Source organism: Toxotes jaculatrix, chromosome 8 (genome assembly GCF_017976425.1).
Source record: "Toxotes jaculatrix isolate fToxJac2 chromosome 8, fToxJac2.pri, whole genome shotgun sequence".
In the NCBI taxonomy this organism is placed as follows: Eukaryota; Metazoa; Chordata; class Actinopteri; family Toxotidae; genus Toxotes; species Toxotes jaculatrix.
In genome coordinates, this window is record NC_054401.1 from 23,005,960 (window position 1) to 23,031,613 (window position 25,654).

The following is a 25,654-nucleotide window of genomic DNA, read 5'->3' on the forward strand; positions in this document are numbered from 1 at the left end:
AGTTTGGTAGCAGTTCAGCTGAATATGTAGTCTAAGGTTTATTTGAGGTAAAGATGGGCGGGTAGGCTCTGCAGTGGTGCTTTTTAGACCTGTTATATTTTAACTCCTTGGACAAGGATTTCAGAGCGATGTGCTCAAGTACTTGACTCTCAGATCGAAACCTGAGACATAAACGTGAGCAGCTTTAACTGATGAGCCATGAAACAAGATTTACAGAACTAATGCTGTTACTTCTTCTCTGTGTATTATTTCAAATTAAGTGACTTCACGTCACCTCAGATTAACACAACACATATATAAAGCTGTCTGGTCATCTTTGAGCTTACCCCACCATTAGAGGGCAGTAGTGCACTTATTTTGCTATAAGACATGGACTCCTCAGACTTGAAACATCAGATTTTGCCCTTGTTTATTGAAAACTGATCACAGATAGATGAATTTATTCAACTGATTAACACAATTCATATGTTTTATCATGAGGAATTTGTCACAGTGGCTAGACCTAGACCTCTTTCAAATTAAAAGTTGCTACTATTAAATCTGATGTTGCTCTTTGATCCTGATGTGTTTTATCTAATTTAGAGTCAGTCTTTTGTCTCAGGTTTTACTGATTACCCTGCGGGAAATTCTGTAAACACAAGAGAAACAGAAAATTCTCTTGGATAAATAAGAGTTCTTTTTTGAGCGAGGTACTTTTTGGCATATAAATTTAACACCAATATGGCCACGGATACTGGCGCTCAGCTGGCACTAGTTTGACTTGCTGCCTACCATTTATTTCTATAAATAGAGATATTATTGAAGCACCCAGGAAGAGGCATGCACACACACACATACAAATCTACCAAAATTACAGTCCCGACAGATGGAGCTGGTCCTATGAATCGTCTGTTTGGCCAGCTCTGTTGCACATGAGTTTGGCTGCCAGCGATCCGTATGTCGAAGTCTTTGCCTCAGGCTGCACTTTGTCTGTGTGCCTTCTCCCTGTGAACACAGACAGCACAGCTCATTAGATGGACCCTGCTGCCAGGGCTGCACACATTAGGAGTCAGATAAATCCAGGGTCACTATTGGCAGATTCATATTGTCACCACTGGCTAATCAATGCACCATGCTCAATATAAATAGGTCAGCATGCCGCACACTTTGTTGTGAAGAGAGCTGATTAAAAGTTGACCAGAACGTTACCAGGGATCCTGTCCATTGCAATAAAGTTGCGATCCTGTTGCTTTATCTTTGGCCTGTTTCGGGCTATCAGGAAAACTCCAAGGAAAGACAGAAGACAACTGGAAAATAATAATCATCCTCATCATCTTTTTTGATATAGTACTTTTCAAAACAAAGAACTTTACAATAAAAACAGAATTCACTCAAACACAGGGATTAGGATGAGGTTTAAACACATTCAGCAAAACAGAAGAGTAGGGAAATAAAAAAGAACCAGGCAGCTACAGTAAAATCAGGATATGCCATATGTTTTAAGTAGAGACTTAAAAGATGGTGCTGACTCAGACAACCTTGAGAGAATCAGGGAGGATTTACACCACCTCACATTCTAATAAGATGCAATTACCAGTGGGTTCTTGAATACTTACCCAAAAAGGAACATAAAAATGTTCAGTAAAGCCAAGCCTTCGAATTCCTGGTAAAATACTATCCCTGCAAAATAAAAATAAAAAGCCTTGAAAATCAGAAGCACATTTTACAATGGGATGAGTGCAGAGAGTTTTACTATTAACTGAAGTAGCAACACAGATAATGTTCAGGATTAGCCCTTACTGTATCCAATACAGAGCATCTTGCTCTCAGTGACAGTTTCAATAGGTGAACGTTGGCAAAGAACAGTTTGTATCTTCACTTTGCCTGTGCTCAGTTCACTGTCCACAAGACTACCAAAATAATCATTTTCCTCAGTGTGGAACAAAATTAATCTTAAAGAAGTCCACCCCCGGATGTTCTTATGCTGCCTTCTTATATACAGGGTATAATACATCAGCAATTTGTTGGTCAGTGCAGTCAGTTGTGGGTTATATGTGTAGGCAGAGAGAGAAACGGTAAACACCAAGAGCAGTATCAGAGCAGGAGCTTTTACGAAAAGGTGTGTACAACACTACACAGCCCTGTGGCTTTTACCTCCTCTGTGATGGATGTCTCTCCGTATGTCTAACACAAAAAGCTGATGTTTACAGTTGGTGTTTAGAACTGCTGAAACATTTTCTCTTATTACACTCGGCTGAAGCAGGACTGGAAATAGCTTGAAATGACGTCATGTCAGTGGCGGCTGGGGGCAATTTATCCACAAGGAGAATAACAAACTAGAAAATGGATTTAATAACGTTGGGTCCATTGTCAGAAATGGTTTTAAATTATAGTAAAGTGTTGTAGGTGTATTTTCCCCTCAAGACAAAAAATGCTTTTGAGAAACCCTTGATTTTTTTTTTTTCAGACTGAACAAAGAACACTGTTACTGACAAGATAATAAAGACCTGACCTGGCAGAACACACATGCTGTAAATACTGTGGGGCTTTTGCAGAACAAGGACTCCTAAGTGGTTCACATATATAGGAGTGAATCACCACCTTGACTGTGTATTATGGTCCACTGTGTCAGGAATTGATTTCATCTATTGCAGCGAGTTTCGGTGCATACACACAATTCTTACAGGATAGGGCTGATGTTATTCTGTGTTTTTCTTATTGCCAACAAATCCCATCAAAAGACCAAAACCAACAGTGCATCAGTCCATCTCTCATTACTTATTGACTTCCTCTCAGTGACTCTCGTGGCACAGAAAGGCAGCCCACCTGTTCCGGCTGAAGACATCAGTCTTTATTTTAAAGGTCTGCAATTTTAGAATCATTTTCTAATAAGTTTGAAGAAAGAACGACTGAATTTGAAACAAATTACAGCAGAAATAGGATCGTCCTTGATGGAAGCGCTCCTTTTCAAACCCAATCAAATTTTCATTCATTTATGATGATCCTCTCCACCCTGTGGGCCTGTTACTCGTTTTCCTTGCAGGTACTGGAGGTGGCCATGGCAGAGGCTCATCAGCAGAGTGGCAGCACCTGGGCTCATCAGGTGCCATGTGCCAGCATTCCCTTTAAAAACCCTGTTAGAGCTTGCTTGCTGGCTCTCTGTAGATAGATGTCACAATTTTGCAGGTTCAGTTGACCTGATTAAAAGACTCTTTCCTGTAAATAGTACTAAATGACCATCATTCTCTCAAGAAAGCTTCTTTCAGTTTTTTCATTTAGCCATACTAGAAGCAAGGCAAAGTTTTTGTTGGACCACTTGGGTCAAGATTAATTATTATAACAACAGGGCCACAAAGCCCACTGGTTGATGACCACATACCTGGAAAACTAATGACATTCCCATCAGCCTCAGCTGTGCTTTGTGGTTACTGCTACTTAGCAAATCTTAGCATGTTAAGACCAGACACTAAACAAAGATGGTGAACATGGTAAACATGCTGCTAAGCACTAGAATGTGTCTGCACTGTCAGCAGTACAACTTCACTGAGCTGCTAGAATTGGCCTGTTCTTGTGAAAGGCTCAGTGATTTCCTAAAACAACTATAAGCCTGGAGAACTATAGCAAATGCTACTCTGCATGAATTAATTGCAGTATGCATTTAGTGGGCACAATGATGAGAGTCTGGCTCAAAATAAAGTGCCAGCAGTCAAAGAATTTTATCACCCAGTGCAACAGAATGGCTTAATCATTTTTGGACAATGCTACATCAGGCTATGTAGGAAAGACCAGTATGTGATCAGTTCACTGTTGGTTTTGGTCATTTTGTGGAAAAACACAGAGCATCACTTGTCTTATCCTTTAAACAGGAAACCCAACAGAAGCTTAACCCCAGAAAGTGACAGATTTATGATTGACAAACCTGCAACAATGGCACTTGCGGTGAAAAACACAAAGTTGATAGGAACCACCTCTGTGGCATCAAACATTTTCATTGCCTGATTGAGAAATCTGTGGAGAGGGGAGGAGAAGAGGGTTTGAGAGGTGCAGTGAATACAATGACCTTGGTTACAGAGGCACTTTGTCGCAGCCTATTCATCCATCATCATTTTGAAGGCAATGTCACCATGGCCAATATGTTATTTTCCTCGGTTTGTTCAAAAACTGGAAACCCAAAGTTGCATCTAGTATATTGCAAACATAAGAGATGTCAACAATTTAAAAAAGGAGCCTGAAAGAGAGAGGAAAATGACGGTACACATAAATACAGAGTGAAAACCTTGACTAACTTGATCTGGAAGGCACAGGAGGCAACCATGACGACAAGCATTACGTAGAAAATGGGGTAGATGAGCTGCAGCTGGCCTTTTATCGACTCTGTGATCATCCCTGACACAGCTTTGACTGAGATGACTGTCAGAGAGGCTGTAGAAACACAGAAGCAACAGATCACTTCAGCATTTAGTTGTTCAACTTGTAGCAATGAAGAACTTCCTCACTGGTTCGTGCTGATTTGTGGAGGTGGTTGATTATCTCTCTGTGAGTTGTGGTGAATTATTTTCTTCCATCGTGCTCCGCTCAGCTCTTAACAGAAATGATAACAGAGCACGGGTCCATTTTTGGTAGCCAGGCAACAAAGCAACCTCTGACTACCTAAAATGGTTGAATCCATAGCCTCTGCCCTCAAACAGGCAGCTTTCACTTGTTCATACCGAGCAGGGCCACCAGCAGCATCACAATGACAATGTGCTTCACTTTCTTCCTCTTGTACAGATAGAGCAGGATGCAAAAGACGATGACCTCTATAAACTGTTGGGAGAGTATGAGAGAGAGGGAGAGGGGTTACACAAATCATTAATGCAGGCTCCATTTCCTCCAACTTTGCATAGAAAATGAAAATCTGAATTGCTCTCGAGTTGTACTTTTGCTGATCATTTTATCAGTGTGTGCAGCCTGGTTTAATTCAGACAAATGATCACGGCACAAAAATGAAACGAATTGCTGGTCTTTAATGAGAAGGGCCCAGGGTTGTCCTTAGAAAGACCTAGTCCATTCGTGATAAATACACCATTTAACATTGTACACAGTGTGAATGAGTCCAAAACTGTTTAATAGCCCGAGTCCTTCCAAATGAAATCATTTGATGATAGTATGACCTCTGGAAATAATGAGAAGACACTGATGGATATTTCACTTTCCTCTGATTAATCACCACCAATGGTTAATCCCATTCTTGATGGAGGCTGTTCCTCTGCAGGCTGATGAGTATTCACAATGCATTGCCAGAAGAGGAAAACACACCATCAATTTCTGCAGCCAGAGGCAGCAAGACTGTCTCAATTTAAACACATCTGTCTGTCTATCCATCCGTCTGTCTTTTGCTAAAGTCTGCTTGAACATTTTTCTTTTGTTTTTTTTTGTACAAAAGATGCTTTTTTTTTTGCCTCTGAGTGTGTTTGCATGAGTTCAGCAAATAGGTTCACATTCAGTGGAATGTGAAATACAGCTGAGAGAAATGCTGTGCCTTGAATAATGATGGCGCTGCTACCCAGGGCACACTGTTTACACCACTGGTTAGCGTGCCTGATGAGCTGCTAGCTGTCATCCTCTCAGGTTAACGTTGGCCTGGTTTGATGGATTTTGTGCAGATAATCAGTTGTTCCAAAAACAGTGAAGTGAATATTCAGGATGAGATTTGGCGTGACAGTAATCTAGTGTTTAGTTTGTGGTAGACAAAATGATGGATCGAATCAACACCTATCTAAGACTCTCAACAAAATCATTATATGCTTCACAGGATTATTTTTTTCAGGGGTGATTTTATACCTACGATGTTTATAAAAGTAACATGCAAAAAATGAAAACATCTCAGGCATGCAATGGGCTATGCATCCTCAGTGGCATTCAAGACGTCTACTAGTAGTTTCATGAATAACAGATCACTGGTGTCACACTTTCTAGTACAACATAGAACTTCTCCTTACTACTCACTCTTGAATTACACAAAGCACTGTATTTCTACCAGAGACGTTTAACCTGAAAGGTGGAAAGCACCGAGCTCCCTCTCTCACTTTGCTGCTATCAAGGGAGACCTGGCATCAATGGAAAAGCAGCGGGATGTGACCTTCTTCTGCTGAAATTTTCCTTCAGAAACACCTGAGGTGTGTTTTTTGACAAAGACTGGTGTTCATATTTGGAGCCAACATTTACATTTTTGTGAAGTACAGGTTTTGAGAGAAGCACTTTGTTTCAGCTCTGTACTTTGTTCCACATCTGTCACTATGGTAACAGCTATGTTTATGCCATCCCTGCCAGAGGCAGAATTAGAGTAGGAGAGGACATGGGTGAGTGTTAATGCACTTGCAGACTGTGAGGTGGAGGCAGTTTTTTTTTACCGAGAGTAAAAACATACACAATCTTAGTTCTAATGGAAGGAGAACTGAGCTCATCCATATGAGCTAGACCAACAAGTAATACCAGCAATCTGGGTGTGAGAATTAATAACGTCATTCTCTGAATTCAGGTTATTCATCAACTGTACTTCACCTCTTTGACTGAGGATTCATAAATGTTTTATACTTTAATTAACCTTTAAGGGTTGTCTTTCTCTTGCTCCTCTCCACAGGGAAGTTAACGGTTGGGTTAGGCTAACTAACAGCTGCAGTGACATTTCAGTGGTGTGCTGACAGAAGATTAATTAACAGTCTCCCATTTGGACTTGGACTGAGAAACAGTAGCTCAAAGAAAAAAAAGAACACGCTTACACATAATACACACATTATTAGTGGACTCAAGTAGGAGACTTTAACAGAAATACATACAAGGTAGAGCAGGAAGTGCCAGCTGATGGCATAGTACTGGACCAGATGGGCTGTGATGTGTGTGGAAGTGTGGGGGGCAAAGGTCACCAGGAGATATGTTCCTGTTATTGCCAGGGTGCCACCTATGAAGGAATGAGAGCAGAGAGTGGTGAGATTGTGGTTTCCCCCCAGCTCACTTTACATTGTTGGTAACAACACCAAGAGTGATTGTGTGATTACAGAAGTTGCACGGTTTTAAAATGCCTATTTTCCAACTCTGAACAGCATATATAGAGAGAAATAATCATAAAAATGGTTATTTAAACTGTCAGTGCAAAATGTTTTTATCCCATAATATGTGCACAACTGCACCTGTTTCTAAACTGAGAGCAGTCACAGTATTCAGACCATACATTTAGGCAAGTTGTCTCTTTGGTTTGATGTTATATTTAAAAATCAACATGGCTTGTAAAACCCTTTGCAGACATAGTGCTGCTGAAAAACAACTTGCTCTCAGTGATTCCCCCTTTTACAAATAAAACATTCAGACCAATAAATGTCTCTAATATGTTCTTATCTCATGATGTCACTCGGCAATTACAAGACAATAACAAAACTGGCAAAAAATGCCAAGGATTTATCCACTAAACCAACACTGTGCAGAGCTGTGTGGTGCCGATATGAATTTCCAGTCTAGCAGATATAATTATCATCACTGTACCGACCACCTCAATCACACCATTTAGCTCCAGACTCTTCAAACTGTTGTGACAAACAATAGCTTTTCATAAAACAATATAATGAGATAGGTCTGTTGAATAGATTGTGCCCATTCTTTCCAATGCCTGATACTCAGAAATGAGTTTTCTCAGCCAAACTGAAATATGTTTCCTTTGTCACAGGATTTTATTTTGGCACCTGAGACCATCTGTGAAGTCAGTTGGATATATCTAAACGGAAGATGTTACTTCTCAAGTGAAAGCTGCAATCGGAGAGGACACCTTAGGTCCTCAAGTGCTACGATCCCGACTGAGTGTTTGCTTACCAACGATGTCAGAGGCCCGCACCGTCTCCTTCAGGAAAACCACAGATATGATGGCACTGGCTGGGGAGTGAAAACATATTCCAGTTATTGATTTATTGATTTGAATTATAGTGTAAAAGCAACCTGTTCTCTGTTTATAATAATATCATCACAATCGATGTTTATCTCCTTGAGACAAAAACATAATTGGTGTTCAGCCATTTGTTGTAACCTTATATTCTGGATTTATTTAAGATCTGATACTTGACTGAATACTGACTCGATAAAACCATTACATCCATAATGTTGCAGACAGACTGCAGTGCTGGCTGCATACAATTTGTCACTGGCTGAGGAGAAATCACATTTGACCAGGCAGTATGCAATGTGAGAACATCGCAAATTATATGGAGTTACACAAACACACAAGCACCTAGTCATTCACATGTGCACACAGTGATACCATAAATGCATACATTGTATAAATGTATGTATGTCCACATGAATACATGTTCATGTTGATCAGCATAATAAAACCTGTCATCATGCTTAGATTAATGGAAACCATTAGGACTTCATAACACCAGCATCGAATTACAGCAAAATGCTATTCCCTGCCACATTTTTCACGAAGCCATTCATCAATATCATTGTCAAAAACTACAACGCTGAAAAGCAATCAGCCTCACATGAGCTAAGCATCAGATTAGTCTTCTTAATGTTTCCCCGGGATATGCGCCGAACCGAGGGAGACGAATAAACATCCAACATTTGGCTGTCACAGAGACAGATAGCGACGAAGGCAGATCTGCATACACACACAGACAGACATGCTGATAAACAGGCCGATACACAGAGGGTTGGCCACACAGGTGGACTAACTGCCACAGACAGAAAAACAAACTATAAGACAAACAAGCAGACAGACTGACAGGGAGGTAAACAGAATATGCAACTGACAGCAGCCTGTCACAGAGAGATCAGTTTACATAACACACTGAGGATGCCATGTTGGAGGTCCTGTTGAGAGGAGTGAATTTTGCATCAGCTATGTTGTTATATATTCCCACCACTATTTCAGCAGAGCCAGCTGTGGCAGCTGTGCTTGCTGGAAGATTTTGGACTCGTCTGCAGTGAGCCACTGCCAGACAGACGGACGGACGGACGGACGGACGGACGGACGGACGGACAGTCAGTCAGACAGGTGTGCAGGTGATGGCACTCAGACAGAGACAGGTTAACTGAAGACAGAAATGGATGGAAAATACTGAAAGAAAAAAAAACACAGACAGGCAGTTTGAGTTTGTGTGGAGGCTCTGCTTCCATCATAAGGAGATTAGCTACAGAGCATAAACAGCTCAATATGTCAGAGACACACAGCGTCTCACACATGGGATTACTGTGGTGTGGTGGCATGACAGACAGGTTCTCAGGATGTTAAACACTGACTGTACAGCTAATAAAGCCAAGCCATGAAAAGCTTTACTATAAACAATTATGCTCAATGGCTGTAGCTATATACAACATGATGCTGATAGAGTGTCTGTCAGAGGAGACATGTGAGACAAGGGATGGATGTGCATGATGTCGCAACGTTTGACGTTACTGTCAAACTGGGAGTTTATAAAGACTCCTGGTGATATTTGGATGAAACAGTCCGTTTTTAAATATTTCATACTGCGAGCATGTTCGCATACACATTTAGGACTCAAGTCTTTGCCTCTGGGACCAGCTGGATCTAACAAGTAACCATAGCAACTCCATACAAAGTGATATTCACACGGCTTGATAAAATGAGAAATGTGGCAACAGGAACCTCTGGGGTACACGGTTCTGTCACTGCGTGTTTATGAAGGTGTGTGTGTGTGTGTCAGTGTTGCCCCTCGACGTGCTCTTTATCAGTTGTGCAGAAATGGGAACCTGGATGTGGGAAAACACACCACGTTCAACATTCTTTCAGCACATGAACAGACATGAACAGATGAAAGCACAGGAAGTCTGGTTGGCTTCTCCCAGAGAAACTCTAAAGTAAGAACTCTTATCACATTGCACATATCATATGTTCGCAATGTCACAAAAGACACAGTGTAGCGACTTTAGAGAGCATTTGAACAATAGATGTAATGTTATAATACAGAGATGTAATATTTTTTAATAGTTCTAGCCTGATTGACAAACCAGACTTTGGGAAATAAAACCCTAACAACCATGGTATAACATCCTTTTTCATAATTTTCCAATTTTAAAAAACAAAGATGTGTGTTGGTACTGGCAAACCTGACTGCTCCTCACTGTGCTACACAACAGTGCTGCAGGTCTGACATCTGCGAATGATGCGGCTGCAGTGTGTGAAGTGTCTGTTTTTTTTTTTTTTTGTTCTGTTTTTTCACCATGCCAGCCTCCCTCCTCTTTTGCATGTGATGACATGGTATCTAATGGGGAGAGCTGATACTCTGCTCCATACAACAGCATCTGGGATGATGCTGTCATTCCTAATAGAGACCGATGGGTTCTGTGGACGGGGACAGTAGTAATTGCTCTCCACGGAGCGTCGGAGTACCAGTGTGACATGCAGGGACAGGCGTGCGACAGCAGCAGCATCAGCTCCCTTTTCTCCTCTCGTCAGCCCACCCAACCACTTCAACCCACCTCTTGTTTACTCACCCAAGGCCTCCTGCCGTCTGCCCACCCACCCCACCCCCCACCCGATAAGCCTTCACACAGCTCTTGGAAAATAGGCACAACAGCGCCGCAGGAGGTGTGTGTGTGTGTGTGGTGTGTGTTAGACGTGGGTATTTTTACACGCCACTACAGTTATGCTCGTGTGTGTATGTGTGAGTGTGTTTTTTCATTTGTGGCCAGTGTGAGCCAGCATGAGGTGAAGAGGTGGAGTCAAAATGGCAGACAGCAACCTGCACATTTTCCCCTGAGCTCCACTTATTAGCTCCGAGGAAGACAGACCGTGTCACGGCTGCAGACATCTCCCTCTCCTTTACCTTACTTTCACCTCTTCATCGCCGGCTTCATTAATTCTTCAAGACTCTCCTTCAACACACGTTTGAGCCGCGTATTATTCACGGCTACTCCAATTCAATACAAGTCTCCAGCAGTCAGTGGCTTTTATAAGGATAATGATGATAGTAAAATGGAAATGAGCACAGTAATTGTTAATACCTGTGGCTTTAAAGAGAGTCATTATCATTTCAGGTTTACACACACTGACACAGCACTGAGAGGTTGCTGCTTTTAAAAGAGCAAAATAATTGCTCACTGAAACAAGTACGACAACGCACAAGAAACTACAATGAACAAGAGACGCAGCCTTCTTAACAAGATTTGTGGTTGCGTTGGGTGCTTTATTCAAACCATTCATCCACTTATGAGACATGACTATAGGAAAATCGTTTGGAGCGTTGGGGTAATAGCTGTCATTAATATCCATGACTCACCACCACCTCTGGCGCAGTGAGTGATGGGTGGCGGGAGGTAAGAAGTGAACCTATTCAATATTTAACCTGTGTTTAGAGTGTTTGCACTGAGCAGCTGCCAGCTGTAGCAACCAGGCAGGCTTTGTTTTGATTGGCTAATGACTCCGGCTTAGTTCATGACAGCTTTCATTCACACAGTGGGCTATAAAAAATGATCATTTTTGGAGCAGGCTGTTGTATTTCTAATGTTGGGAACAACTGGACTTCTTGAATAAACTATAAAATTTGAAGAGTAGGAATGTGCACATTCATCTTCTGGGCGCTGGATGTAAACTAGGAAGTGGAAGAATAGATGCACCTACACTGACCTGCCGTGACCATAAGGTCTTCGTCAGATGTCAGGTTTTTAAAAAGTTCTATCTCAAAGCAACAGTTGGAAATTTCTTTTTGAAGCATGTTTCTGTAAGAGTGAGAGACTCCACTGAATAAGGTGAAGACCTGTCAGCCTTGCAGAGCAGGTAGATGTGTAGTTGTGATACACAGGAGGGAAAAACTGGAGGAGGACTCGTATTAGTTGATGGCAGATGCTTCTTTAAGAAGCAGGATGTCCCAGTATTTATTCTTGTCAATTACTTCTGTGTTTTTGTATCTTGATCATAAATCAGTTGTTCCCAATCTGGGGGTCAGGACCCTTTAAAGGGGCCATAAAATGATTAACATTAATACTTCTTTAGATGTTCTTCTAATTTTTGCTTTTAAATTACTGAATAGTTTTACATTTTCAGGCCTATAAAGAAAGTTATTCAGATAGAACAAAACATGTCCTTGGTTGACCTGATGAACATGTTTACCTGAATGACGAATGATAAAAACAAGTAGTTAACACAAGTTGTTTTAGGGGTCACAAGCCAAAAAGGCCGGGAGCCAGTACATTAAATGAAACTACAGTCCAGACTATAAATATTTGAACAGTTATATATTTTTTGTTCTTCATGTGTTCATCATGTCAAACTGAATGTGCTTCAACACATTCATATTTAATATTCTGTGGAAAATCCTTTGCAATCAGTGACTGCCGGAAGTCCTCAACCCACAAGATGAGTTCATTGTCAATTCTGTCATTACTTCCTGGAGATTTAACATGATATACAACAGATCTTTTAAATAAAGGTTCCCAAAGACAACAGTGAGAATTACCGAGTGCTCACGGTTATGAAGAAGTAATGCAAGGTGAATGCAAGGTGCTCCAGAAGTTAGATCCTTCTAAATTTCTGACAGAGATCTCTTTAGAATTTGTTCTCTAATTTTTCGCAGTAAACTGCAGATGCAGGTATTAGTGTGTAATTTTATGGCACTGCTACAGAACGGATTCCCATGACAGATCTGTATTCCGAAAATCTTCCAGCAGCATTAAGACAGACTGCTGGGCTTAAATATGGACCTGTCTACCATTTAGTGGAAAAACTGGAGAAATCCTGACATGTCCATGTTTTCCTCATGAGTAACCATATCTATAAAAACCTTACCTTATGTTACTGTCATTTCCTGAGTCTCTGGACATTTTAGAAACATACAGTATATATTCAGTATAGGTCCCATTCTGCATTTGCACCCATGATGCATTTGAGCACGTTTTTTTTTTGAGACATCACACTCAAAAGTAAAACCTGTCAGCTTTTCAGTACATAAAGTAAACACCTGGCGTGAAGAGGCCTTTTTATGACGGGATCAGAAGAAAAAGAGCACACTTCACATGGCAACACCGCCTGTCATTCCCCGAGGAAGCAACCTTTCATCCTGCCTTCATGCATGGATAATATATGAGGGGAAAAAGGGTAACACTTACCTATGACAGACACACAGCCCAGCGGGGCTATGAGCGATGCTGGGGCAAAGCCATAGGCAGCAAAGTTCCCCAGTTCCCCAATACCCATGAGAACCACACCGAACCACCACATCACGGAGGTGTAATAGGGCTTGGAGCCACGCTGAGACTGGCGAACGTGGGCATATTTCTGTCGGGGAGAGAGGGAACAGGAGCCCGAAGCAAGTCTCAGATTAAGCGGATCCAATTACTGGAGAGCTGAACAAGACAAACTCAAACATACGCTCCACAGATATCAATAACTTATACAGACAAATACACAATGCTTGAGAAAATAAGCAATTTAAGAGATAATACAGATTCACAGTGGCTGCTGCACAGTTTTAAACACAGTATAACACTCTGCTGATTAGCATTTCATCTCAGAAGAAGCATGACACCAATTAAGCAAATCAATGAGGTGGGAAGCTGTACAAGGCAAAAAGCAAATGTATAGTCCATAATCATTACCAGTTCTGTGTCTGCAAGCTTACACTGCCTAATAAACATCAGCTTAGTCCAGCACTTTGTCACATTCAGTTAAAGCTGTCTCGGCCTCTCAGTCTGTCTTACACACCCTGTCTGCTGCTGCCCACTGAGCCCTCAGCTACTGCACCTGCTTTTGATTCTCCTAAACAGAGTGTAATTTAACTACCGACATTATTTTGGTATTTTGGCGAATCGATGAAGTGTGCAGTAGAAAGAAACTCCTCATTTTAGACTTATTAGATCACAGTCTAATAATAGTAAAGCCTCTCAGTCTGGTAAATGTTAGAGGTATAATGTTGTATAATAATAATGAATTACTTATATTTACTTGGACTGATCATTTAACAGCATGTAGCTCAAAACAATGGCAAACTCTTCACTTGACATAGAGCTGATAAAGCGTCATAAGTGCATTATGTACACTTTTAGACAATAATTAGTAAAATATACAGTGCAAAATATTTGTTGTTTGAACATATTGGACAAATGTGTTTCTAATCACGGTGTCAAAGGGAAATATATTGCTAATGCTCAGACGTTCACTTTGATTCCTTTTAATTCAAATAGGCTTATTAGAATGAAATGCACAGCCACGTCTGTTATCTGCTGCACAAGGCCTGCTGTGAATATGTCAGCAGACCACACAGTCAGTGCACATTCACTAAAATCCCGATGAACACATACAGAGTTTGCAAAAGAGAGAGCAAACTGTCAGGAGAAAGCTGTCTAGCAATACTCAGAGAGTTGAAAAATGACTCTTTACAGGCGTTAAGTGCCTGCTGTGTGCCGAGCGTCTGCTGTGCTGCTGGATTCCAGCACCTCGTACCTGTATGTTGAGTGAAATGCTGATGAGGACATTCCCACATATAGAGATGATGATTCCCAGGAGATAGGTCTGTGCAGACAAACAGTAAACAGACAGAAGATTAGGTGATGCTCGACTTGTCACACAACAATTATAAACACCCCATAATACTCCCGGCAAGTCTTCCTGCTGTCACATCTGTCACTTCCATGACAACCTGTTCAATTGGTGCTCTGTTTAAGGGCACCTCTGTGTGTGTGTGTGTGTGTGTGTGTGGGGGGGCTCCTATGGAACAGAACCCTCTAAGCTTTATAATATATACATAAGGTAGAATCAGACTCTCAGTTCTCACACACTCACATGCAGTAACACAACAAACACAGACATTTAACACCAACAAAAGCACAAACACAACCAGTCCCTCACCATCATAACTCTCCCATGATATATGACACCTAACAAAGCTCTGGATGCAGGATGGTTCACACCTTTAGACACACAAACATCCTGGTCATGACACACATGCAGGGTTTTGGTAATGGATCTGGGGCGATGTAGCCTGCATTGTTGTTAGAAGCTGGTAACATGGGAAAGACTGAAGCGTCTCAGCAGCAAATTATAACAAGACAAAGAGTCTGCTGGCTGCAGACTCCAGATGCTAGTGGCTCTGTAAGGCTGTAAGAAGGCACAGCTAGATGCTAACATCAGCAAAGTCAGTAGGGCTTCATACTCTGGAGACCATGAATGTCTGTACAAAATCTCATGACAATCCACCCAGTTACTGCTAAGACATTTCAGTCTGGACCAAAGTAGTGGAACGACTGATTGACACTGCTGTTCCTAAAAAGTATTTAAAGCTCTTGACAAATTATGCCCCCTGCAAAAATACCTTGTATCCTGAGATTCTTATTTTCCCATTTTTGAAAACTTACACAATGCCACGGGGCCCTTCTAATACCAGGAAAAGATAATGTGGACATCTTCTCTCAGCAGGAGTGCATAATTGGTTTTTAACTGATGGAAGGAGAAACAGGATCTGTTTGCCTTGAGTGTTTCAAGAATACGATGGGCTGCTTTCCCCCATATGCTTGGAAAATTATTGCCAAGAGGAAATTTAATTTTAGGTCATAAACATACTGGTGGCTGTGGGCGGACAAAGTTTACAAAGAAATGAAAGCGCACAGTGGGGGTGGAATGTGAATGATGAAAATCTAAAGAAAGAAACTCAATCACTGTAAAAGAAGTAACAACAGCCAAGCACATCCAAGTGTTTATCCCTTGAAAGAGCATTATGAGAGAGATGGAGGGTGGGGAGAAATAGAAAGGGGATATATAGTGTTGGGAAGGTAAAACAAAAGGATAAGAGGCGAAAGCAAGAGGGAGGAGTGAGCTGGAGGATTGAGTGTGAGAGTGTACAGCATAGAAAGAGAAGAAACAGCAATAAGAGATTAAAAAACTCAAAGCAGAGAGAGTCAGTTCATGTTCAGTGGTCCATTCTGGGAGATAAGGCAGGCAGGAGGTTGCTGTCAATAATATCCATCTGTTACAGTTGACAATGAGATAACAGTACTGTGGTCAAATGATACCAGAATGAATGGAGTGTAAATTAATTCCTCTAGACTCCAAACACAACAGCTGATCACTATCACACAAACCAGAGGTCGTCTATCGCTCTGTCAGAGCACGTTACAGAACGTCATCGGTGAAAATATGAAAGAACATCTCTTCGCCACGCTGAAAGGGTAGAGCTGTCATTATAGCTTACTCTTAAAGTCATTAAGCCAAAGCCAAACCCCATTCTCTGGACACGGAAAATCACCATGACCCACGCTACAGCGAAGGGTGCAGAGGAGCACCACACAAAATGATGGTACCCTTCTACAGGACTCACAGGTTTAATAGCCTTTCATTTAATGAGACCAGCAGTGGAACAGGTTCTCATCTGCAGGTGTGTTTTATCATGGGGGGAAAAAAAGTGTACTGCACCACTGATTTTCATAGGTTTCCTTACTTTAGACGTACAAAAGCATGGCTCTGTGTGTGCGCTCAAACAAACCATTAAGTATTCAAGTGTTAGGACACCAAGAAAACCATGTTTATACTTGCTGGAAGCTCTGAATCAACTAGATCAACATTTGCACTTCCTCAAGATCGCCAAAGTCCCCAAGCTGCTGTACTTCATTGCTTACATATGATATCCTCTATGGTGGCTGTTTTGAACTCTTTTTGGATCTTGTTGGACTTTTGCTGAACTCTTTTGGACAGTTTTGGAACTCTTTCTGGACTGTCTGGATCTTGTGACTACTTTTGAACTGGTTTTGGACTGTAGTGGACACTTTGTTTGAATCAGCCCTTGGTTTCTTGAGTATATTCTGTATTTCCCATTTTAGTTTGACATCCTTTTTATTACGTATTGGTTCCTAGTTGTTCAGTAATTCCAATTTTTTATGTTGAAGGTTGTGTTACTCTGGTTTTGTTTTCTTGAGCTTTGTTTTCCTGTCATTGTCTTGTTTCCTGCCTGTGCTGATTGTCTGCTCCGCCCTTATGTGATTCACCTGTTGTCTATTACCCCTGTGTATATAAGCCTCGTTGCTTCTCTAGCCCTTTGTCAGTTTGTCTGTGTTTGTGCCCTAGTTTGTTCTGTTTTCATCCTGGAGTCTGTGTTCGTCTGTTGTTTTGCCCAAGTTTGCACCTGTTCTTGCCTCAGTTAATTCATGTGGGTCTCATCTGGTTGCTTTCCTGTGGCACTTCTGTGAATCTACCCCTGTGACTGTTTTGAGGAACGTAAGAGTCCTGAACTCCCTTCAGGTTTCTGCGTTTAGTTTTTTCCCTCCTCCATGAGGACACTCTGAGTTATCCCTGAAGTTTGTTTCCTGGCTTAAGGACTTTGTAACCAGTGAATTTTTGTTATTAAAGAAAATAATTTTCCTTAAGTCTGCCTGGTGGTGTCTGCTAGTTTGGCAGCTGTAGCCACAACAAGCTTACAGCAATACAACATCAATTCCTTATATAAAATGTTTCCCCTCAAAAAAAATCAGTGCAACCATAAACAATCCAAATGTAAAAACATAAAGTAGTGTGTCTCTGCAGTTCTACACTGGGTGAAACAGAAGGGGTTGATGTTTTGAGGTAAATACTAATGTGAGGATGATCACATGCTCACAGTGACCATACTGACATGCTGATGTTTAGCAAGTATAATGCTCACCATGTTAGTTTAGCCAATTAGCATGCAGCCATTTGCTGAACAGAACTATACATGAAATACAGCAGAGGCTGATGGGAATGTCATTAGTTTTGCAGGTATATTTGGTCATAAACCAAACAAAAACAAACTGGAACTTTGACCTGATGATGGTGCTAGAGGAAAAGTCAGAGTTCACCAAAGTTATGAGAATTTATCCCGACAAAGACATAAATGTCTGTACAAAATTTCCCACCAATCCATTGCATAGTTGCTGAGATATTTCAGTCTGAAACTGGCGGACTAACCGACTGACACTGGTATTCCTAGAGCCACGCTACTGGTGGGACTAAAAATAGTGCAAGCACAAAATAAAAAATCTAAATGAAACCAAAACATACAGTAAATAAAACCCAAGGTGGGTGTTGTCCTGAAAAATTACCATGACCCACATATGTGTCTTATTTTGGAGTTCAGTTCTTCACTGATAAAACATGTTATATAAATACATCCATGAGACCTATAGAATAATTATGTTAATTAATAATAATGATAGAACACACCCATTGACACACCCTGTCATTGTAGCCTGTGGCTGAATGTTTGGTGATACAGTGATGGCTGTAACACACCCACATCCACTGTCACAGGATGTGAAGTTCATCAAAAGAACAGAATGATGAAAGTTCCCTCCTCACTTCCAAACAGAGTAGAAGAGGCTTAGCTGCTGCTTTCCTTAAACCTACAGCCCATTTTCAATTAATTTTGACTTATCTGATCATCACACAACATAATTCCATCCAACAGGCTACTTTAAAGTAAAACCACTACTCCTTATTGCATAACACAACTCATCATCTCCTCACCAGCCTGATAAAGAACTTAAGCTGAGTGGATTTATGGGTAATTTATGGGCAGTTTTAAATTCAAAATCACCACGCTCAGTCCAGTCCTCTCTTCTATTTCACAGTCTATCTCTCTTTCTCTTCGTCCTCTGCTCCACATTCACCTTGACACCAAGTCTGATGAGTCCACTGACCCGTAACACACCTACAGCACGGATGGCACCACACCAGAGGTAAACAGGATTCTGACTCCAGTGTGTGTGTTTGTCTGTTTACCGTGTGTGTGAAAGTGTGCGATGATTAAAGTTTATCAGAGGTAAACAGGATTTAGGAGGAGGTGGGGAGCAGATGGGAGGCTTGATGATGAGATTCCTTGGGGACTGATATCACATCAAGGTGTGTTAGTGAATGTGTGGGTGAGCAATGATGGACTCCATCCTCAAACGCTGAAGCCCACAGACAGACAGAAAGAGACAGTGAGAGCATGATGGGCCGACTGTGTAAGACTATGACTACAGCTCTGTGGTAATTCATGATCAGACAGACGGCGTCATCGTTCAGGCCAGCTGTGGCCTGTTCACTAAACCAGGATCAATAACCCTGTCAAGCTTTACAGGACAGAGTGTAAGTGGCCTGCTGCTTTGCTGTTACTGAGCCCACGAGGAGGCTGCTGGTTAATACTGAGAGGGGCCAGGGGGTAGAACGAGGTGTTTGACTCTGTGTGTGTGTGTGTGTCTGTCTGTGCTTATGTGAGAGAGAATGAAAAACAGTGTATTTAGAGTACAAGGTAGTGGATGTACAGCCCGAGGATAGTTTATTTCACAGATTTCACACAGGAGATGTAGCAATTTGAAGTGTGGGGAGGGATTCATCTCACCTTTTATTGGATTCATTCATGTCAGTATAAGCTTTCCCGCAAGTAAATTCAGCTATAATCACAGTAAATTGTTCTTTGTGTGTTTGTGTGTTTGTTTGTTTGTTTGTTTGTTTGTTGTCTCAGTGTTGGTGAAAAGAGAGAGCACATGCATTTTCAGGGCGTTGCAGTTTTCAGTACGGGTGGTCACAGTGGGAATCAAGCACCTCGCCCAGAGAGAGAGAGAGAGAGGCATAAGGAGAGAGTGAGAGAGAGAGGGAGAGGCATAAGGAGAGAGTGAGAGAGAGAGTTTTCCTGTCACAGGAAGAGCAAACAAAGCAGTGGAGGCAGGCGAGGCCGGTACACTGGGAGTGCCTTTGGCTTGACAGCTTACTTAGCAAACATTACGCACTTTACCCAAGGAAAGCAAGACACTTCACAACAGAAGGCTCTGTGTGCTGCACTGTACTGGGGCGTGTGCTACTTTGGATTTCACCACTAATGCTTATACATTAATGAATAGTTTTATGCTATTAAACCTCTCTATACACTAATGGGTCGTACTCACAGGTTGAAAGACATTCACTGAATCAACAGGGTCAGTTTCTCAGTTATAGTATTGTAGAAGTATTGTATAATCACAGGTATAAGCAACTGGTGTAATGTAGCAGTACCTCCTTTGGTTGAGTTGCATCTAGTTAGGAATTAACTGCGACCCAGTGCCCTTGCTGGAGGAAGTGTGGATCAACACTAGTGCCATGCACACAAATTTTGGGAGGGTCCATATGTTCAGTTGGGCTGTTTAATATCAAGGATTTGGGTTTTAGTATTGATGTTTTGATCTCTCTGGGTATTTTGTGCAAAGGTTTGTGTAAAAGAGAAATGTATCACCTGAAGATTGTCAGGTCTCTGTGCATTATGAGTACCTTTACCTTTGAAAATGTCAGTATATTTTACTAATAATTCTTCTTCACCTTTATTAATTCATGTCTGAAAGCAGGACATTTGGTTTTATTTATTTAAATTTTCAGTATTGCTAAATTTAGCAAAATAAAAAAAAATCCATGTCTATATTTGGGCAGTTATCCAGTTGTTTTAGGGTGGACTTTGCATTTGAGGAAGTCCTCTGTAATTGTAGGGTTGTTCCAGGCCAGCCACATAAGAAAGCTGATTATACTCCAGCTTTTTTTTCCCAAAATGTAATTAATTTGTTACAAAGGAGGGATTCAGTTGCACAAAATGTCACCAGAGAACAATTGACACCAAAGACCTGACAGGCTAACTGGCAAACAACACAGAACACGGTGATACAGACTCTGAATAGCGTGGTTAGTGTTTAAAGCTGCTGCCAGAGTCTCAAGAAAGAGCAAAATTACTGTGAGAATCTGAAAAGGTAATTGGATTCTTTAACCAGCCACTGATCATGATTGTCAGGAAACTAGGCAACAGATCAAAGAAAGATCCTCGTGTTCTTTAACTCAGCACTTAAAAGTCATGAAAAAACAAGAGTTCAGCTGCAGCAGCAGTTGAGCAAGTTTGAAAATCAGTATCAACAAACACAAACGCCAGCACAAACTCTGTGCACCGCACCAGCACATTCATCATCACGGCACAGTCACGGGTGTCAAATTTGGTTCACTACAGTTTATCTAAGTTTACTGTTTTGCGCTGGAATCGCTGCAGTTCTGCATCTTTTGAATGAACCTGCAGTCTGTGTATTGAGTAAATTTTTTTGCATCAATGTCAGAGACTTTACATAAGGTATGTACCAATGAAAATGTTGTATATACAGTGTATTGTAGTGTATATTTGTTTGAGTCATGTTTTACCTGAAACAGAATTAATATTCTTACTGTGACTCCAATCCTGATCCCTACATCTGACCTTGTTAGGACATGTAACTCTTCTGACAATTTTGTCTTAAGCGTGTACGTGCACAAAGCCAACTGTAATCACTGGATCAGACCAAAAACCAAAACCATCTGCAAAACATATTTAGCTGCTGCACACGGCATGAATCGGTTTAAATAAGAGCTGAAGTAATAAAAGCTGAATGAGCCTGAGAGCTGACGAGGAGACTGACAGCACTGATCCTCCTCCTCCTCACCAGGACACTGACCAACAGACAGACAGAAAGAAAGACAGACAGCGTGGCCCTTTGTGTCCACTGACAATGGAGGTCTGTCCCTCCCTGGGATGGGCTGATCTCTGGATGAAGCCCTTCAGTTTCTGCTCAGGGGTGGTGGGTACAGATGAAGCATGGGTATGAGGAGTGTCAGCTCACAGATGGAAGACAAGGGCAGACGGACACATGCTGACAACCCAACCTTTTAGGTTTAGTTTTTATGTTCAGCTACATGAAATTATGTTACCTATTAGCCTGTAAGTGAATTTCAGCAGTGAGACTGTTCCCAGAAAACTTGTCTATGTGCCCACGGCAGACTGCCATGCTAACCTCTAACCACATGTTGACTGAAGCAAAGTCATTACCATGATCAAGGTCAAGACCTACTACCAAGAAAAGCTTGCAGTGTTTACTGATTTGACTTTAAGTGCTGTCAGATGAACTGACCGAGCAACATAATTCTCCTCAGGACCTTCTGTTATCAGAAAGCAGATGAAATATTAACTCAGTAAAATACTGTGGCCAAGTTGGTTGCAGAAGTATTTGTGCTAAACAGTTATTTTTAGCTGTACAGTCTCCGTCACCCACCTCCTTCACCTCCTATGGAAACAGAAGAATCTGCATGAATATAAACAATGTGCCACAAAACAGTTTGAGGCTTAACAACATACAACACCGAAATCTCGTACCAGTGAGCTTAGGTTACAAAAGGACAGTAACTAAGGACATTTACTTAAGTACTATACATAGCTTATATTTCTTTATTACCTTCCCATTCAGATTTATCTTGTACACCTTTGGAGTAAACCTGAAAACCTGAATCCATGGTTTGGAACAACTGGACTAATTTACCTAAGTGTATATAAAGACTGAGCAGCTACAACATCAAAATACTTTGTACACATCCAAGCATCAGTATAAACAATCAAATAATACAGTGTGTACTGATGTAACACTCACAGTGCCATTTTTCTGCAGAATCAGTGATAATTGAAGTACATTTTGCTGGCATTATTTTTTTTACTTTTATCTGAGAAAGATTTTGAATGCAGGACTACGTTTAATGAAATATTTTTTATATTGTCATATTATCACTTTCTTAACATTTTCTCCACCACTGGCTTTAGAGCTGCTTCAAGCAACCCTCTCTCAAATAACAGCATACATTGGCTGAAAAATACTTAGATAAATAGCCAGCTGTTGCCTATCATAGTACCTGATAAACTATGTGCATGGACCACCAGCACCATTTATCTGACGGTAATTGGCAAGCAAAGGGATATGTTCTGCTCCACATTTGCAGTCACACCAACACAAATGTTTTCAACTCTGGAAGGCAGTACACTGTGAGACAGACAGATATTGTCCCCTGGATGTTGGGATGTTCTCTGGGATGGTGGGTAGCTTTGGATCGGGGGGGGTGTTGGGACCATTAGCCAGTTGTTCAGGACTCTTACAGTAGATCTATTCTCTCACAGCCCACCCATGAGCCATTACTCATTACTCACGCCTCTCATTCCTCCTCTCTCACTCTCTCTCTCTCTCTCTTTCTCTTCCCCCCACTGGTAATGTCACAAAGAGGAAACGAGGCAGAAAGAAAGAAACACAGGGACAAGGGGAAGATGAGCACGAGGGGAATGTGTCTCTGCATAAGAGTAGGAGGACAGAGGGCTGGCATACACATAGCAGGACACTAGTAAACACACTCACACGCATTCACATTATCATACGCCAATAGCCATGCACACATTCTGCACACTAAACTGAATGCACAAATTCAGACAGTCCACTTTCCAAAGTTAAAAGTTCAAAAGAAATAAAAGGCCTTTCAACACAATGAGCCATGATCGCTTTACAGAATAGCTGCGACAGGTGCCAACACCGATACATCTCTGTGGTGTCTGGCTTCCTCATCCACACTGAGTGCTCATTACCCAAAGAGCCTTAGAGGCTGAGGTTATATTCTGAGGTCCAAGATGTTTTCAGACTTTCAACTTAATCTCGTCTTGGGCATTAGTGTGTAACTTTCAGCTCCAAATAGAATTCAGGGACAGAAAAGTGAAAATAAATAAATTAATTAAAAAAAAAATAGAAAGAGAGAAATAAAGAAAGAAAAAAATGTCCTCATATCTCTGCAGTATTTGCTCAGTGTTGCAGTGAAGCTGAACAGCTGAAACAGGTTCGACACATTTTAGATCACAGAGAGTAAACACGTTTTCATTTTACTGTTGTATGGTGTATTAGAATCTTAAACTTGAAGGCCAGCTGTTACTTATGGGTCTCTTGCGATAGGAATTTACATCTAACAGCCTCATCAAATAAATAGTTTTGTCAAAGATGTTGGTTTACTTCATAAAACATCCATGGTTTTAACAGGATTATGCATCACTATCTCTTCAACAACTTTTGAAATAAAAAAAAAACCTGTAGCCCGAGTGCCTGAGACAGCGATTTCAGTTCACACCATGTATGTTCCGTTCTTTCTCTTTTCATATGACAAAACATCTGATCTGATCTGAGACCTAAACAAACTCACCCGGAGTGGGTTTTCCAGGATCTCAGACCGGTGAGCTGAGGTCATTTGAGGATCCGCATGCGGAGAACTTGAATTCGCCATGTTTTCCTTATTGTAAGCAGGAAATTATATTCTTCTAGATCCCCGCTCCCACTCTCTTCACATCTTTGTCCGCTGTCCTTCACCTCATCCCATCCCATGCATCCCACGTCCCCTGTCGCTTCAGAGCAAACTCAGAGGGAAAAGTTCCTCGGTCTTGCGAAGTGCGGATCAGGAGTTTGTGATGACTTCAAATGCAGTCGGGAAAATGGAAAATCAATTAACAGAGTTTTACTAACAGCACGTAGACTGAATACCCTACACATATAGTATTGTTACTTTATTCTGGGACATGAATTAAATACCTGATTAAAATATGAATGGTTTGCTATTATGCTTCAATAAACTGCATCAACACACAGATTCTTTGTTTCAAGACCCACTTTGTTTGCATTCGCTGGCGATCAACTGCTCTGATGCACGACATTACGAGGTGTATTTGAAGGAACCAGATGAGAACAGGTGCCATCGTTGCTCATACAAGGAGCGTTCAGGTGCTGAAGTGGCCGCAAGGATAAGTGCAGGTTGTTGCACCAGCAATAATTGCCACATTTATTTAAATGTAGCACAATCAGGTTATAGAGTGAAGTAAAGTAGAAAAGAACAGAATAGAGATCAGCTGGTTAAAATGCAGGGGTCATATCATCAGGATGTTTCCCACATGTTGTGCTTCCTGCTTTGTGAATTCCGTCTCAAGGTCGGATGAAGCGACCATATGGACACAAGATTTATAGTGTTTGGGTTGAAATGGGAAAGTGAATTTAATTTTCTGCTTGGCAGTAGTATTGAGCCTCCCGGGTCTCTGATTCAGTGGCTAATCTGAGCTCTGCTGAAATCCACAGAAATTTGACGAGTGCAAACACAAAGGCCATTTTATCCAGTAGAAAGTGTCTTTAAGCACTGTTATGGAGTACGTGTGTGTGTAGCCTAGATCTTACTATTGAAATAATACCCAGGAATTTAAATAAATACATTTAATGATGGTGAAATAAAAATATGAATCCAATAAAACATCTCAGGGCTTCCTAAAACTGGACTTCGGGTATATGAGCCCTAGATGTTAAACAAGTTGCCACCTGCTGGGCACATTCAGGATCGCACAGAAATCTGGATGACAATCTTCCAGATGGCTGGACAACACCTCTGATTTAATAGAGTCACGTGATGTCCCACTTGTCAGACTGATGATGTTCTCACCTACAGACAACAGGTGTTCCATGTGTATGAATCTGCAAATTTATTCCCATCCTCTCCTCATCAGTGCCTTTGGAAGCCTCATCAGCAGCTGAAAGGGAGATGAAAAATGGATCATCATAACAAGCAATGACAAACAAGGCCGGCCACATTATGAGGACGGTATCTGATCTCCATTCAGTGTTGGGTACAGCTGTGGGTACGTCCCTGGTCAAAGGGATGAAGTGAGACACATTGTTGTGTTATCTTTTATGGGACCTCACTGATCCGGCTTCCTTTCTGTGAATAGATGAATGAGGAACGCTCGTTTGTTCTGGTGTGCTCAGAATAAACCAAATTATCAAGTGCAGATGAGGCTGCTCTTTCTGATGTAAATATTATATATGTGTGTGTGTGCATGGAAAGATTCAATATTTCCTTACACGCATACAAACACATAAATATTGATTTGAG

General features: G+C 41.3%; 1 protein-coding gene across 1 annotated transcript; it reads right to left on the minus strand.

The window, feature by feature from the left end:
* Nucleotides 1-398: 398 nt before the first annotated feature.
* LOC121186189 (NIPA-like protein 2) lies at nt 399-24,161 on the minus strand. Its single transcript, XM_041044862.1, has 11 exons — nt 23,930-24,161; nt 14,408-14,476; nt 13,075-13,243; nt 7,822-7,881; nt 6,798-6,919; nt 4,689-4,785; nt 4,266-4,401; nt 3,899-3,987; nt 1,596-1,659; nt 1,189-1,286; nt 399-984 (listed from the first exon to the last, which is right to left on the minus strand). The coding sequence occupies exons 1-11, from the start codon at nt 24,008-24,010 to the stop codon at nt 878-880; spliced, it is 1,092 nt and encodes a 363-aa protein (XP_040900796.1). The 5' UTR covers nt 24,011-24,161; the 3' UTR covers nt 399-877.
* Nucleotides 24,162-25,654: the final 1,493 nt, after the last annotated feature.